Below are 15,953 nucleotides of genomic sequence, written 5' to 3'. Positions count from 1 at the left end.
CTCTCTCTCTCTCTCTCTCTCTCTCTCTCTCTCTCTCTCTCTCTCTCTCTCTCTCTCTCTCTCTCTCTCTCTCTCTCTCTCTCTCTCTCTCTCTCTCTCTCTCTCTCTCTCTCTCTCTCTCTCTCTCTCTCTCTCTCTCTCTCTCTCTCTCTCTCTCTCTCTCTCTCTCTCTCTCTCTCTCTCTCTCTCTCTCTCTCTCTCTCTCTCTCTCTCTCTCTCTCTCTCTCTCTCTCTCTCTCTCTCTCTCTCTCTCTCTCTCTCTCTCTCTCTCTCTCTCTCTCTCTCTCTCTCTCTCTCTCTCTCTCTCTCTCTCTCTCTCTCTCTCTCTCTCTCTCTCTCTCTCTCTCTCTCTCTCTCTCTCTCTCTCAGCCCCATCCAAGAGACTAAACCAACCATACAAATATACACACAATATGTACGCATGCAGGTACCGAAGACACAAACACACGTACTTGGGGATGCCCGCGAGGTACGCTATGAGTCTTCTGAGGTCATCGGCTCGTATTCTGTCGTGGTTACTGCGTGACGGAAACGTTAACACTGGACCTCCGCGTCTGTCTCTGCCCCCTGGAACACGCATAATAAAACAGTCAACGGTCAGCTTAGCGCACAGTGGAGCGTACACACATCTCTGCCTCCTGGTGGACATAGACTGAAACAGAGAGTTATATTCCCATGAGTATGATCAGCATCATCTCAGTAACAGGTACTCAGAGGTAGGGGAAACATGATTTTATCAGGAAAACTATATAGCAATATACAGAAATATATAACTATTTCTATAGAAACCCTATAGTCATTTGTTTGACTATGTTAATGTATGTTACGTAGGCCTAATTGTATCTGGATATACGATCTATACCTCCCTCCACCCCCACATTTCTTTATTTCCTACAACACCCTCTCTCTCCCTCCCTCCCTCCCTCCCTCCCTCCCTCTCCTTCAACCGCTCCTCTCCTTTCAAAGCCAATTACTTTCCAAAATGCATTGACGGGAAATGGTTATGACAGACAGTAACTCAACGCTATAGCAACCACACTCTCTGACCCTCCTCTCTCTTCCTCTCATTATTTCTCTGAGTCATACTTCTGTTCATTATGGTCTGTCAGTGACCTTGGCTACACACAGAATGAGAATGGAGTCAGACAAAAGAGGAAGAGGAATGACACACAGACACAAACAGTAAAAAACAAACACACACACAAGCACACACACATTTGTTCCTCCTGCTTCGGCTCGATGAGAAATATTTTCAACACTAAAATAGTCGAGAACTGGCAGGAAGAACAGACGAGGGGACAAAGGTCAAGTGTCTGGGGTCTGACCTCTCAGTAGCCACGGGTCACAGCTATAATTACACACACTCAGAGTGTGTGTGTGTGTGTAGTTCCATGCCTGGGAGCTGTAAGTGTGTAAATGTGTCATGTTCTATTAGCTTCGTTTATGAAGAAAGAAACAAGTAGGATTCTCTCGCTCTCTCACACACACACACACACACACACACACACACACACACACACACACACACACACACACACACACACACACACACACACACACCTGATAGGAAGGCAACTTTTTCCTTTAGAATAGGCAACACCTCCATCGCTCTCATGTCTTCATTTCTGCGAAAACCTGGAGAGAGAAGAAGAGAGGGAAAATGAGAAGGAAAGACAGAAGGATTAGGATCAAACATCACATAGAAAGATGACAGAGCAAAAGGTGATTTTTTTAAACCAAAACTCCCAATGTTCAAATCCTATCTTCTTCCATCAAAAGGTTTCAGGAAGAATAGGCATAGTTTTATCCAACTTGTTGTACAATTCAAATGTCTGAGTTTGTATTTCTTTCTTGAGTATAGGGAATAGGAGGTTCATTTAGTCAGCATTACAGTCAAAGAAAGAAAACGTTTTCAGAATGGGAAACATGACATTGATTTTGTCTGACTGGAGTAACTGTTGAAGAGTATAAGGCAAGAACACACACACACACACACACACACACACACACACACACACACACACACACACACACACACACACACACACACACACAGAGGAAGCATTGAGGCTGTAGAAGTAGAAACTCACACTTTAACAAAGACCTGTTTTAGAGTTAGAAAGGGAGGTTTATTTCCTGGTCATGTGTTGACAGAATGAGACCACTACCTGTCCTTCACTAAACCGTCAAATATAGCTTCATCATATCCCGCAGGAGTTGGGCTAGGACTATATGATGTACTATTATGCCACCAGAGCCCTTCTCCCCTCTCTATTTCTCTCACTCTCTCTTTCCCTCTCCCTGCAAACTCATACTTCTGTGTCCTTAGAGTTATCCAGGACAACGCACCCACTACACAGAGAAAGAGAGAGAGAGACAGAGAGATAGAGAGAGAGAGAGATGACGTCATTACTCTCTTTTGCAATGTTACAGCGCCTCACAGAGGAGTAAGTGAGCACACACACACACGCCGACCAAGACACAAACACTATGTACACCCAGACACAAACACTATGTACACCCAGACAAACACTATGTACACCCAGACACAAACACTATGTACACCCAGACACAAACACTATGTACACCCAGACACAAACACTATGTACACCCAGACACAAACACTATGTACACCCAGACACAAACACTATGTATACCCAGACACAAACACTATGTACACCCAGACACAAATACTATGTACACCCAGACACAAACACTATGTACACTCAGACACAAACAACTGTTACAAAACAGCTCAACAACTGCCCAATAGCCTATTCACAACCAATAGTAATCATATTTCACCTCATTTTAAAAGTAAAATGTTATGTGCACAGTTGATTTCTGTCAATTGCTCTGTGACGGCACTGGGGGAACCTCTCACTAAACTGGTGGCCTGGGAATCAATGTGACTGCAAACATTGTTCACATGTTCAGCATTTTAGGGCATGTAGCTATCCTATTAAATTATTTTGCAACAGTTTGACACAATAACACATTTTGGATAATTTACAGATGTCCTACGATAGGGTGATAAAGGCCTGTAGCCTACACTCATCACTGAAATGTGCCGATCATGCCAGCTGTCTTATCCACAGGAGGTTGGTGGCACCTAAATTGGGGAGGACGGGCTCGTGGTAATGGCTGGAGCGTTCCAGCCATTATTATGAGCCGTCCTCCCCTCAGCAGCCTCCACTGATCTTATCATAATAATAGCACAGTAATTTTGTAATGGAAAATATGAGATTTAGGGATGGATCAATCAGGAGATGTTCATTCAACAAACACACCGCTATCTGTCCAACTCAGTGCCTATCTTTACGGTGTGTGTGTGTGTGTGTGTGTGTGTGTGTGTGTGTGTGTGTGTGTGTAGTAGGTAGTGGAGATGAGAAGTTTTACAGTGAAAGCCTTGTAGTTCTCTGTGAATTCACTCAACTGATACTGTATAGCTCCTCAGAGCTCTAGCCCTCCAGTACTCAATTATAAACACACACACACATCAGATGGGAGAATAGCGACCAGACTCAGACAGGCTCCTAGTAGTCTGCCTGTAGGAAGCAGGAGTGTGTGTGTGTGTATATATATATATATGTGTGTGTGTGTGTGTGTGTGTCTGTATCGCTCTGCTCCAGACCTTCTTTCCATCGGTGTGTGTGTGTGTTCCTTGGCCCTGCTCTGTATTCCATAATAATTCCAGTGTTACTTCTAGTGTGTTATGACCCGAGCTCCTCTATATTTAGCTGCCCCTGTGGTGAGCTTCTGGAGCACTTTCTACCCTCCCACAACCATACTCCGTCAGGGGGAGGGAGAGGTGTGGGGGTGTGTGTGTAGGTCATTCGGTCGATCCCACTGTGCATTTTGAGGATTAGGAAATAAAACAGCTATTTGCTTTAAATATACAGCGCGCACACACACACACACACACAGTAGGATGCGTTCTCACACAGATCTTTACACAACTTATGTGACCAGCTGGACACTGGCCAGAATCCATAGGTTCGCCGTGACAACTGTACACACATACAGACAATATCTGATACATGGGGCCACAAAGACAGAGATAGAAAGAGACATATACAGCTCTGGAAAAAATTAAGAGACCACTGCAAAATTATCAGTTTCTCTGGTTTTACTATTTATAGGTACAGTGAGGGAAAAAAGTATTTGATCCCCTGTTGATTTTGTACGTTTGCCCACTGACAAAGACATGATCAGTCTATAATTTTAATGGTAGGTTTATTTGAACAGTGAGAGACAGAATAACAACAAAAAAATCCAGAAAAATGCATGTCAAAAATGTTATAAATTGATTTGCATTTTAATGAGGGAAATAAGTATTTGACCCCTCTGCAAAACATGACTTAGTACTTGGTGGCAAAACCCTTGTTGGCAATCACAGAGGTCAGACGTTTCTTGTAGTTTTGCACACATCTCAGGAGGGATTTTGTTCCACTCCTCTTTGCAGATCTTCTCCAAGTCATTAAGGTTTCGAGGCTGACATTTGGCAACTCAAACCTTCAGCTCCCTCCACAGATTTTCTATGGGATTAAGGTCTGGAGACTGGCTAGGCCACTCCAGGACCTTAATATGCATCTTCTTGAGCCACTCCTTTGTTGCCTTGGCCGTGTGTTTTGGGTCATTGTCATGCTGGAATACCCATCCACAACCCATTTTCAATGCCCTGGCTGAGGGAAGGAGGTTCTCACCCAAGATTTGACGGTACATGGCCCCGTCCATTGTCTCTTTGATGCAGTGAAGTTGTCCTGTCCCCTTAGCAGAAAAACACCCCCAAAGCATAATGTTTGCACATCCATGTTTGAGGTGGGGATGGTGTTCTTGGGGTCATAGACAGCATTCCTCCTCCTCCAAACACGGCGAGTTGAGTTGATGCCAAAGAGCTCGATTTTGGTCTCATCTGACCACAACACTTTCACCCAGTTCTCCTCTGAATCATTCAGATGTTCATTGGCAAACTTCAGACGGCCCTGTATATGTGCTTTCTTGAGCAGGGGGACCTTGCGGGCGCTGCAGGATTTCAGTCCTTCACGGCGTAGTGTGTTACCAATTGTTTTCTTGGTGACTATGGTCCCAGCTGCCTTGAGATCATTGACAAGTTCCTCCTGTGTAGTTCTGGGCTGATTCCTCACCGTTCTCATGATCATTGCAACTCCACGAGGTGAGATCTTGCATGGAGCCCCAGGCCGAGGGAGATTGACAGTTATTTTGTGTTTCTTCCATTTGTGAATAATCGCACCAACTGTTGTCACCTTCTCACCAAGCTGCTTGGCGATGGTCTTGTAGCCCATTCCAGCCTTGTGTAGGTCTACAATCTTGTCCCTGACATCCTTGGAGAGCTCTTTGGTCTTGGCCATGGTGGGAGTTTGGAATCTGATTGACTGATTGCTTCTGTGGACAGGTGTCTTTTATACAGGTAACAAGCTGAGATTAGGTGCTCCTAATCTCAGCTCGTTACCTGTATAAAAGACACCTGGGAGCCAGAAATCTTTCTGATTGAGAGGGGGTCAAATACTTATTTCCCTCATTAAAATGCAAATCAATTTATAACATTTTTGACATGCGTTTTTCTGGATTTTTTTGTTGTTATTCTGTCTCTCACTGTTCAAATAAACCTACCATTAAAATTATAGACTGATAATGTCTTTGTCAGTGGGCAAACGTACAAAATCAGCAGGGAATCAAATACTTTTTTCCCTCACTGTATGTGTTTGGGTAAGAATTACATTTTTGTTTTATTCTATAAACTACTGACAACATTTCTCCCAAATTCCAAAGAAAAATAGTGTAATTTAGAGCATTTATTTGCAGAAAATGACAACTGGTCAAAATAACAAAAAAGATGCAGTGTTGTCAGACCTCGAATAATGCAAAGAAAATAAGTTCATGTTCATTTTTAAACAACACAATACTAATATTTTAACTTAGGAAGAGTTCAGAAATCAATATTTGGTGGAATAACCCTGATTTTCAATCACAGCTTTCATGCGTCTTGGCATGCTCTCCACCAGTCTTCCACATTGATGTTGGGTGACTTTATGCCACTCCTGGCGCAAAAATTCAAGCAGCTCGGCTTTGTTTGATGGCTTGTGACCATCCATCTTCCGCTTGATCACATTCCAGAAGTTTTCAATGGGGTTCAGGTCTGGAGATTGGGCTGGCCATGACAGGGTCTTGATCTGGTGGTCTTCCATCCACACCTTGATTGACCTGGCTGTGTGGCATGGCGCATTGTCCTGCTGGAAAAACCAATCCTCAGAGTTGGGGAACAATGTCAGAGCAAAAGGAAGCAAGTTTTCTTCCAGGACAACCTTGTACGTGGATTGATACATGCGTCCTTCACAAAGACAAATCTGCCCGATTCCAGCCTTGCTGAAGCACCCCCAGATCATCACCGATCTTCCACCAAATTTCACAGTGGGTGCGAGACACTGTGGCTTGTAGGCCTCTCCAGGTCTCCATCTAACCATTAGACGACCAGGTGTTGGGCAAAGCTGAAAATTGGACTCATCAGAAAAGATGACCTTACTCCAGTCCTATACGGTCCAATCCTTAAGGTCTTTTGCAAACCTCAGCCTGGCTCTTCTTTGCTTCACATTGATGAAGGGCTTTTTTCTAGGTTTGCACGACTTCAGCCCTGCCCCTAGGAGCCTGTTTCGAACCGTCCTCGCCGTGCACTTCACCCCAGCTGCCGTTTGCCATTATTTTTGTAGGTCACTTGATGTCATCCTACGGTTGTTGAGTGACATTCGAATGAGTTGGTGGTCATCCCGGTCAGTAGAGAGTTGTTTTCGCCCTCTGCTGGTCTGTAGCTTTGTTGTCCCCATTGTCTGCTGCTTGACCTTGTTTAGGATGGAAGCAACCTGACGCTCACTGTATCCCTCTGCCAGTAAAGCCAGAATTGAACCCTTCTTTTCTTCACTGAAAACTTTCCTTTTCAACTCTTTTGGCACGGTCAATAGTTATTTTTTGATTAATATTACTTTTGAGGTACTATTAGCACTCTTTTTGCCATCCAGCTGGTCCTATTGCAAGAGGATAGTGATGACCACAGCAGTGGTTTTTATACTTTTCCTCGTTAAATAAGATATGGTTCAGGTGATCACCTAATCAGTACCTAATTCAGTAGAATGAGGTGTGCCTGTGTTGGAATTCAACAGACACTGGAATGGAATGGCTGTCATACATGTAGAGATGCTGATTTAAGAAAAATTTGCAGTGGTCTCTTAATTTTTTCCAGAGCTGTATATATAGAGAGAGAAAACAGAAAGAGAGAGAGTTGAGGATTTATGAAAGCAGCTGAGAAGTGACAGCCAGGATGTACGAGCAAATAAAATGAGTGAACAAGAAAAGAGAGAATGAATGGAAAGTAAAAACCCTGCAATGAACCCCGCTGCAGACGATGATGTCACCCTGACTCAACCACAGCAGACGGACAAGGACGGAGGGATGGTCACTTTGTTTTTTCCTCTCTGTCCTCTCTCTCTCTCTTTCCCTACCTTACTCTTTTGTTTAGAAAAAGTGGCCATCTTTAACCTTTACTTTACCATTCAAAACCAAATAGGTTAGAGTTGAATAGCGCATCACAATCCTCTAAAGAGACTTCCTCTCCACATACACACGTATACTCATTGGGTATCCATTTTTTTATCCATTTTCTTTCTCTCTGCATTGTTGGGAAGGGCCCGTAAGAAAGTATTTCACTGTTAGTCCACACCTGTTGTTTACAAAGCATGTGACAAATAACATTTTATTATATTTAAAAGGAACCTGTTGCCATTTCAGATGGGTAGGTGCTAAGGAGGATCCTTGGGACGTCCCCACCCTAAACCCTAACCATAAGCCTTACCTAAACCTAACCTTAACTGTTTTCAATTTCAACTTCAATGGGGTGATGTCAGAGTTGGATGTCCCAAGGAGTTTGGCACCAATCGGCATCAAGCAGCATACCTGTCAGCTGGATGAGGGCGGAGCCTGTCTGAGCATACTGCCACATGTGATTGGTCACCAGTGATGATGTTATCCTCCTCCAGTACCAACACGTCTGCATGGTACTGTATATTCCCAGTATTCCAAAGTCTGTTACTCCAACCGGCCATGGAACATGAGGAACTACCTCCTCTGCTAACACAATTCCCAGCTAAGCTACAATACAATGCTAAGCTACAACAAAAAAGATAGTCATTGCATTGTGAAAAACTAGCATTAGACCCACAATGCTACGCTAGCTAAAATTAGGCTCATCAAGGCTAAGAGACACTTTCTTGGGATAAAACAAAAAAAGTGTATTGCTTTTAAGGAGTGGTGCTAAGCTAGGCTAATGTATGCTAAGCTAAGTAGCTAGCAGCCCCTTCTGTGTGAACTGCTGCCCTGTGTGGGTTTAGGAGAGGAACAGGCTTCTACCCAGTCTGTTCTTAATCTCACGTCTTAACTCCCTGTGTGTGTGTGTGTGTGTGTGTGTGTGTGTGTGTGTGTCTGTGTGTGTGTGTGTGTGTGTGTGTGTGTGTATGTGTGTCAGTGAGAGGGATAAGAGAGTGGGGGGAATATGAGGGCATCCTGACAGTGGTCAGACATGTGGACACACACACACACACCCCTACCTTGAATGTGGACCCCTAAATGTGCCAGCGCTGCCCTCTGTGTGTGTGTGTGTGTGCATGCGTGTTGGGATTAGAGAGAAGCTGCTTAAAAAGTGTGAGGAGTGGTTCAAAGACCCCATGAAACATTCCATGGTGAGACAGACAGACATACAGACAGAAGGTCTTTATCACTAAGTTGGTGTAATACCTCAGATGGACATACACCCATAATACATACAGTACCATATGGTGATACCACAGCTCAACCATTAACTTACAATACACAATGTGTGTTACTACCACATCTGTGTGTTCACTATTAGCATCCCTATAAAAGACCCTGTCTTACCAGCATTGGTCCTGTCCTGGGTCATATAGCTGTCTCTAGTAAACATCCCATCCAGAACATGGAAGATAATGTTTAGTCCTGCCATGACCCCAACACAGCGGTCAGACAATGGTCAGAGACAGACCAACAGAACCACAACCACCCCCAGCAGCGAAGGAGAGAGAAGGAGAGATAGGAAGGACAGAGCGAGTATGAGGGGGTTATTGGGGTGAGGAGTTACTCAGAGGCCAGCAAGTCACATGATAGAGTAGCTGTAGCTATGGATCCCTTCAATCTATGTCTGGCATCTACAGAAACTGTCATACCTATGCGAGCAGGTGACAAAGGGTCTGTTTTACAGTATGTGTGTGAGTGTGTGTCCTTGTTACTGAACTTGAGCATTCCGTACGTCGTTCATCCTGAGAATGAGGATCATGGCATCGTGTTCACGGTCAACATCAGAACAAGGCCTGTGTGTGTGTGTGTGTGTGTGTGTGTGTCAAGGCCAAATCAATCTCTGCTGTGAGTGAAAGCCTACGTAATCTGTCTCTCTCTATGTAGGACTAACACTTGACACACACAGACACACATTAAAGGCTGTATACTAAGGAAGGCTCCAATAGGTCAAGTGAGCATTAGTTCCTTGCAGCCGCAGAGCAATTTACACAACACACAGACGAGAAATGTGTGTCAGTCAGTATGTGCCACATGCCAGGACCGAGACAGATGGAAAGAGAAAACAGAGGAAGGACAGAAGTTGCCTTCATACCAGTACACACACACACACAAACAAACTAACCCTAGAGCACACGTTGATATGATATGATATGCTGATCCAGAGCCTGTTAAAGTGCTAATCACATAATGGTTATGGTCAGGATTAAACTCATGAAACTGCTCTGAAACCAACTGTTAAAGGGGCCAGACAGAGAGAATGGGTCAGGCCGGTTTGGGTAATGGTAGGTTTGGGATAGCATAGGGGGCGTGCCCACATACATTGCATCACTGGCATTCTCCAACTGGGGTTAGTGTTCGAGGGCAGTGTTGGAATTCCTAGGATTCCCAAATGCTGATTCCCATATAAACATGACATTCTCTAATTTAACGCACACTACACATTACTAACATACAGTTAGTGAGAAAGAAGTCAGAGAAAGAGGGGGGTGGGGTGGGAGTCTGGGATGTGAATCTGTCTGTGTTTCAGGTTAACGTGTGTGTGATAGATGCATGTCCTGACAGAGACAGAGAGGATTGTCACTAGAGACTCCATCAGTGTCACACGGTGTCGTTTATCTCCCCCTTTGTCTCTCGCTCTCTCCAATTCCCTCTCTCTATATCTATCTCTGTCCACTGAGCTCGTTCTGGCTTTCTGTCTCTCCTTCCCTCTTTTTCCCCTTTCTTTACTTATCGGTTAGTGGTGCGCGGGTCAGCTGTTTGTTCACCCGCACCCGCCCGTAAATGCTAATAACCCATCCGCAACCGCACAACTGTATGTGATAACCCATCCTGCACCCGACCCTAACCCGCTAATATACACTGAACAAAAATATAAAAGCAACAGGTAACGTGCTGGTCCCATGTTTCATGAGGTGAAATAAAATATTTCAGAAATGTTCCATACGCACAAAAAGCTTATTTCTATCAAATGTTGTGCACAAATTTGTTCACATCCTTATTATTGAGCATTTTATCCTTTGTCAAGATAATACATTCACCTGAGAGGTGTGGCATATCAAGAAGCTGATTAAACAGCATGATCATTACACAAGTGCACCTTGTGCTGGGGACAATAAAAGGCCACTCTAAAATGTGCAGTTTTGTCACACAACACAATGCCACAGATGTCTCAAGTTTTGAAGGAGCGTGTAATTGGCATGCTGACTGCAGGAATGTGCGTTACAGCCTTATTGTACAATAGGTTAAATAAATAAAAATCCTCATCAATCTACACACAGTACCTAATCATGACAAAGCGAAATGTTTGCTAATGTATAAAAAATAAATACAATTAAAAACGTATTTACATAAGTATTCACACCCTTTGCTATGAGACTCAAAATTAAGTTCAGGTGCATCCTGTTTCCATTGGTCATCCTTGAGATGTTTCCACAACTTGATTGGAGTCCACCTGTGGTAAATTCAATTGATTGGACATGATTTGGAAAGGCACACACCTGTCTATATAAGGTCCCACAGTTGACAGTGCATGTAGAGCTCCGAGGCAGGATTGTGTCGAGGCACAGATCTGGGGAAGGTGACCAAAACTGTTTTACAGCATTGAAGGTTCCCAAGAACACAGTTTGGAACCACCAAGACTCTTCCTAGAGCTTGCCGCCCGGCCAAACTGAGCAATCGGGGGAAAAGGGCCTTGGTCAAAGAGGTGACCAAGAACCCGATGGTCACTCTGACCGAGCTCCAGAGTTCCTCTGTGGAGATGGGAGAATCTTCCAGAAGGACAACCATCTCTGCAGCACTCCACCAATCAGGCCTTTATGGTAGAGTGGCCAGACAGAAGCCACTCCTCAGTAAAAGGCATATGACAGCCCACTTGGAGTTTGCCAAAAGGCACCTAAAGACTCTAATGAGAAACAAGATTCTCTGCTCTGATGAAACCAAGATTGAACTCTTTGGCCTGAATGCCAAGCGTCACATCTGGAGGAAACCTGGCACCATCCCTACGGTGAAGCATGGTGGTGGCAGCATCATGCTGTGGGGATGTTTTTCAGCGGCAGTGACTGGGAGACTAGTCAGGATTGAGGGAGAGATGAACGGAGCAAAGTGCAGAGAGATCCTTGATGACAACCAGCTCCAGAGCGCTCAGGACCCCCGACTGGGGCGAAGGTTCACCTTCCAACAGGACAATGACCCTAAGCACACAGCCAAGACAACGCAGGAGTGGCTTTGGGACAAGTCTCAATGTCCTTGAGTGGCCCAGCCAGAGCCTGGACTTGAACCCGATCTAATATCTCTGGAGAGACCTGAAAATAGCTGTGCAGCGACGTTCCCCATTCAACCTGACAGAGCTCGAGAGGATCTGCAGAGAAGAATGGCAGAAACTCCCCAAATTTTTAATTTTAATTTTTAGTTTCACCTTTATTTAACCAGGTAAGCCAGTTGAGAACAAGTTCTCATTTACAACTGCGACCTGGCCAAGATAAAGCAAAGCAGTGCGATAAAAACAACACAGTTACATATGGAATAAACAAAACGTACAGTCAATAACACAATAGAAAATATGTATACAGTGTGTGCAAATGTAGTAAGTTATGGAATAGGGCAATGAATAGGCCATAGCGCAAAATAATTACAATTTAGTATTAACATTGGAGTGATAGATGTGCAGAAGATGATGTGCAAATAGAGATACTGGGGTGAAATGAGCAAAATAAATAACAATGTAAATAACAATATGGGGATGAGGTAGTTGGGTGGGCTAATTACAGATGGGCTGTGTACAGGTGCAGTGATCGGTAAGCTTCTCTGACAGCTGATGCTTAAAGATAGTGAGGGAGATAAGTGTCTCCAGCTTCAGAGATTTTTGTAGTTCGTTCCAGTCATTTGCAGCAGAGAACTGGAAGGAATGGCAGCCAAAGGAGGTGTTGGCTTTGGGGATGACCAGTGAGATATACCTGCTGGAGCGCATACTACGGGTGGGTGTTGCTATGGTGACCAGTGAGCTAAGATAAGACAGGGATTTGCCTAGCAGTGATTTATAGATGACCTGGAGCCAGTGGGTTTGGCGACAAATATGTAGTGAGGACCAGCCAACGAGAGCGTACAGGTCACAATGGTGGGTAGTATATGGGGCTTTGGTGACAAAAACGGATGGCACTGTGATAGACTACATCCAATTTGCTGAGTAGAGTGTTGGAAGCTATTTTGTAAATAACATTGCCGAAGTCAAGGATCGGTAGGATAGTCCGTTTTACGAGGGCATGTTTAGCAAAATAGGAAGCCGATTCTAGATTTAACTTTGGATTGGAGATGCTTAATGTGAGTCTGGAAGGAGAGTTTACGGTCTAACCAGACACCTAGATATTTGTAGTTCTAGTCGGGCGGGCGGGTGCAAGCAGCGTTCGATTGAAGAGCATGCATTTAGTTTTACTAGCGTTTAAGAGCAGTTGGAGGCCACGGAAGGAGTGTTGTATGGCATTGAAGCTCATTTGGAGGTTTGTTAACACAGTGTCCAATGAAGGGCCAGATGTATACAAAATGGTGTCGTCTGCATAGAGGTGGATCTGAGAGTCACCAGCAGCAAGAGCGACATCATTGATATACACAGAGAATAGAGTCGGCCCGAGAATTGAACCCTGTGGCACCCCCATAGAGACTGCCAGAGGTCCAGACAACAGGCCCTCCGATTTGACACATTGAACTCTATCTGAAAAGTAGTTGGTGAACCAGGCGAGGCAGTCAGTTGAGAAACCAAAGCTATTTAGTCTGCCAATAAGAATGCAGTGATTGACAGAGTCAAAAGCCTTGGCCAGGTCGATGAAGACGGCTGCACAGTACTGTCTTTTATCAATTGTGGTTATTATATCGTTTAGGACCTTGAGTGTGGCTGAGGAAACCAGATTGCCTAGCGGAGAAGGTACGGTGGGATTCGAAGTGGTCGGTGATCTTTTTGTTAACTTGGCTTTCAAATACTTTCGAAAGGCAGGGTAGGATGGATATAGGTCTGTAACAGGTTGGATCTAGAGTGTCACCCCCTTTGAAGAGGGGGATGACCGTGGCAGCTTTCCAATCTCTGGGGATCTCAGACGATACGAGGGAGAGGTTGAACAGGCTAGTAATAGGGGTTGCGACAATTTCGGCGGTTAATTTTAGAAAGAAAGGGTCCAGATTGTCTAGCCCAGCTGATTTGTAGGGGTCCAGATTTTGCAGCTTTTTCAGGAAATCAGCTTTCTGAATTTGGGTGAAGGAGAAGCAGGGGGGTTATTGGTATTAGCAAGTTGCAGCGGAGGGTGCAGAGCTGGTGGCCGGGGTAGGGGTGGCCAGGTGGAAAGAATGGCCAGCCGTAGCAAAATGCTTATTGAAATTCTCGATTATCGTAGATTTATCGGTGGTGACAGTGTTTCCTAGCCTCCCAAAACTTTTTGGAGTTAGTGCTACAGGATGCAAATTTCTGTTTGAAAAAGCTAGCCTTTGCTTTCCTAACTGATTGTGTATATTGGTTCCTGACTTCCCTGAAAAGTTGCATATCGTGGGGGCTGTTCGATGCTAATGCAGTACACCACAGGATGTTTTTGTGCTGGTCAAGGGCAGTCAAGTCTGGGGTGAACCAGGGGCTATATCTGTTCTTAGTTCTGAATTTTCTGAATGGGGCATGCTTATTTAAGATGGAGAGGAAAGCACTTTTGAAGAACATCCAGGCATCCTCTTCTGATGGAATGAGGTCAATGTCCATCCAGGATACCCGGGCCAGGTCAATTAGAAAGGCCTGCTCGCTGAAGTGTTTTAGGGAGCGTTTGACAGTGATGAGGGGTGGTCATTTGACCGCAGACCCATTACGAACGCAGGCAATGAGGCAGTGATCGCTGAGATCCTGGTTGAAGACAGCGGAGGTGTATTTAGAGGGTAAATTAGTAAGGATGATATCTATGAGGGTGCCCATGTTTACGGATTTAGGGTTGTACCTGGTAGGTTCCTTGATAATTTGTGTGAGATTGAGGGCATCTAGTTTAGATTGTAGGACGGCCGGGGTGTTAAACATATCCCAGTTTAGGTCACAAAGCAGTACGAACTCTGAGGATAGATGGGGGGCAAGCAATTCACATATGGTGTCCAGGGCACAGCTGGGGGCTGAGGGGGGTCTGTAGCAAGCGGCAACAGTGAGAGACTTATTTCTGGAAAGGTGGATTTTCAGAAGTAGGAGCTCAAACTGTTTGGGCACAGACCTGGATAGTATGATAGAGCTCTGCATCTCTACAGTAGATTGCAACTCCGGCCCCTTTGGCAGTTCTATCTAGACGGATAATGTTATAATTCGGGAAGGACATTTCTGCATTTTTGGTGGCCTTCCTAAGCCAGGATTCAGACACGGCTAGAACATCAGGGTTGGCAGAGTGTGCTAACGCAGTGAATAACTCAAACTTGGGGAGGAGGCTTCTGATGTTAACGTGCAAGAAACCAAGGCTTTTACGGTCACAGAAGTCAACAAATGATAGCGCCTGGGGAGTAGGAGTGATACTGGGGGCTACAGGGCCTGGGTTAACCTCTACATCACCAGAGGAACAGAGGAGGAAGAGAATAAGGATACGGCTAAATGCTTTAAGAACTGGTCTTCTAGTGCGTTGGGTACAGAGAATGAAAGGGGCAAATTTCCGGCCGTTGTAGAATAGATTCAGGGCATTATGTACAGACAAGGATATGAGTACAGTGGAGGTACACCTAAGCATTGGGTTACAATGAAAGAGGTAGCATCACTGGAAGTACCGATTGAGCCGGTCTCCGCACGCATGGGGGGTGGGACAAAGGAGCTCTCTGAGGCTGGTTGAGCGGGACTGGGGGCTCTACAGTGAAATACTACAATTAGAACTAGCCCAAACAGCAATAGGCTAGGCATATTGACATGGGATAGAGGCATAACGCAATCACAGGTGTTATTTGAGAGGGCTAAGACAACAACTGGTAATGGCGACAAAAGTTTGGGCTGAGGCTAAACAGATAAACAGGATAGGGTACCGTGTAAAGGAACAGTCCAGCAGGCATCAGCTGTGTAGCTGAGCGATCATAAGGTCCAGTGAACAGCAATAGGTAAGTCCGGGAGCAGTTCGTAGGCTGCTACAGCACAGGCAAGCAGGAGGCACGGCTGTTGATTGCGCGTGCTAGCGGGCCGGGGCTAGCAGATGGATCTTCATGGTCGTCGCAACGGGAAGCCTGTTGAAATCACATCAGACGATTAGGTCGGCAGACCAGTCGTGATGGATCGGCGGGGCTCCGTGTCGACACTAGGAGGTCCCGTCCGGTTGACAGAGAGGTAGATAGCCGGGAGATGGGCCTGGCTCGAGGCTAGCTCAAGGCTAACTGGT

At 45.1% G+C, this 15,953-nt stretch overlaps 1 protein-coding gene across 6 annotated transcripts in view; it reads right to left on the bottom strand.

Moving 5' to 3' along the window:
- LOC121586596 (triple functional domain protein) overlaps positions 1-15,953 on the bottom strand; it is a 97,335-nt gene that overhangs the window by 63,125 nt on the left and 18,257 nt on the right. For all 6 annotated transcript variants that reach the window (XM_041903410.2, XM_041903411.2, XM_041903413.2 and 3 more), the window contains exons 3-4: positions 1,561-1,635; positions 453-567 (exon numbers count right to left, since the gene is read on the bottom strand). In XM_041903410.2, coding sequence (XP_041759344.2) covers positions 453-567; positions 1,561-1,635 — 190 coding nt within the window. The remainder of the gene's footprint in view (positions 1-452; positions 568-1,560; positions 1,636-15,953) is intronic.

This window comes from Coregonus clupeaformis, chromosome 17 (assembly GCF_020615455.1).
Source record: "Coregonus clupeaformis isolate EN_2021a chromosome 17, ASM2061545v1, whole genome shotgun sequence".
In the NCBI taxonomy this organism is placed as follows: Eukaryota; Metazoa; Chordata; class Actinopteri; order Salmoniformes; family Salmonidae; genus Coregonus; species Coregonus clupeaformis.
This window is presented reverse-complemented; position numbering and strand designations above follow the sequence as displayed.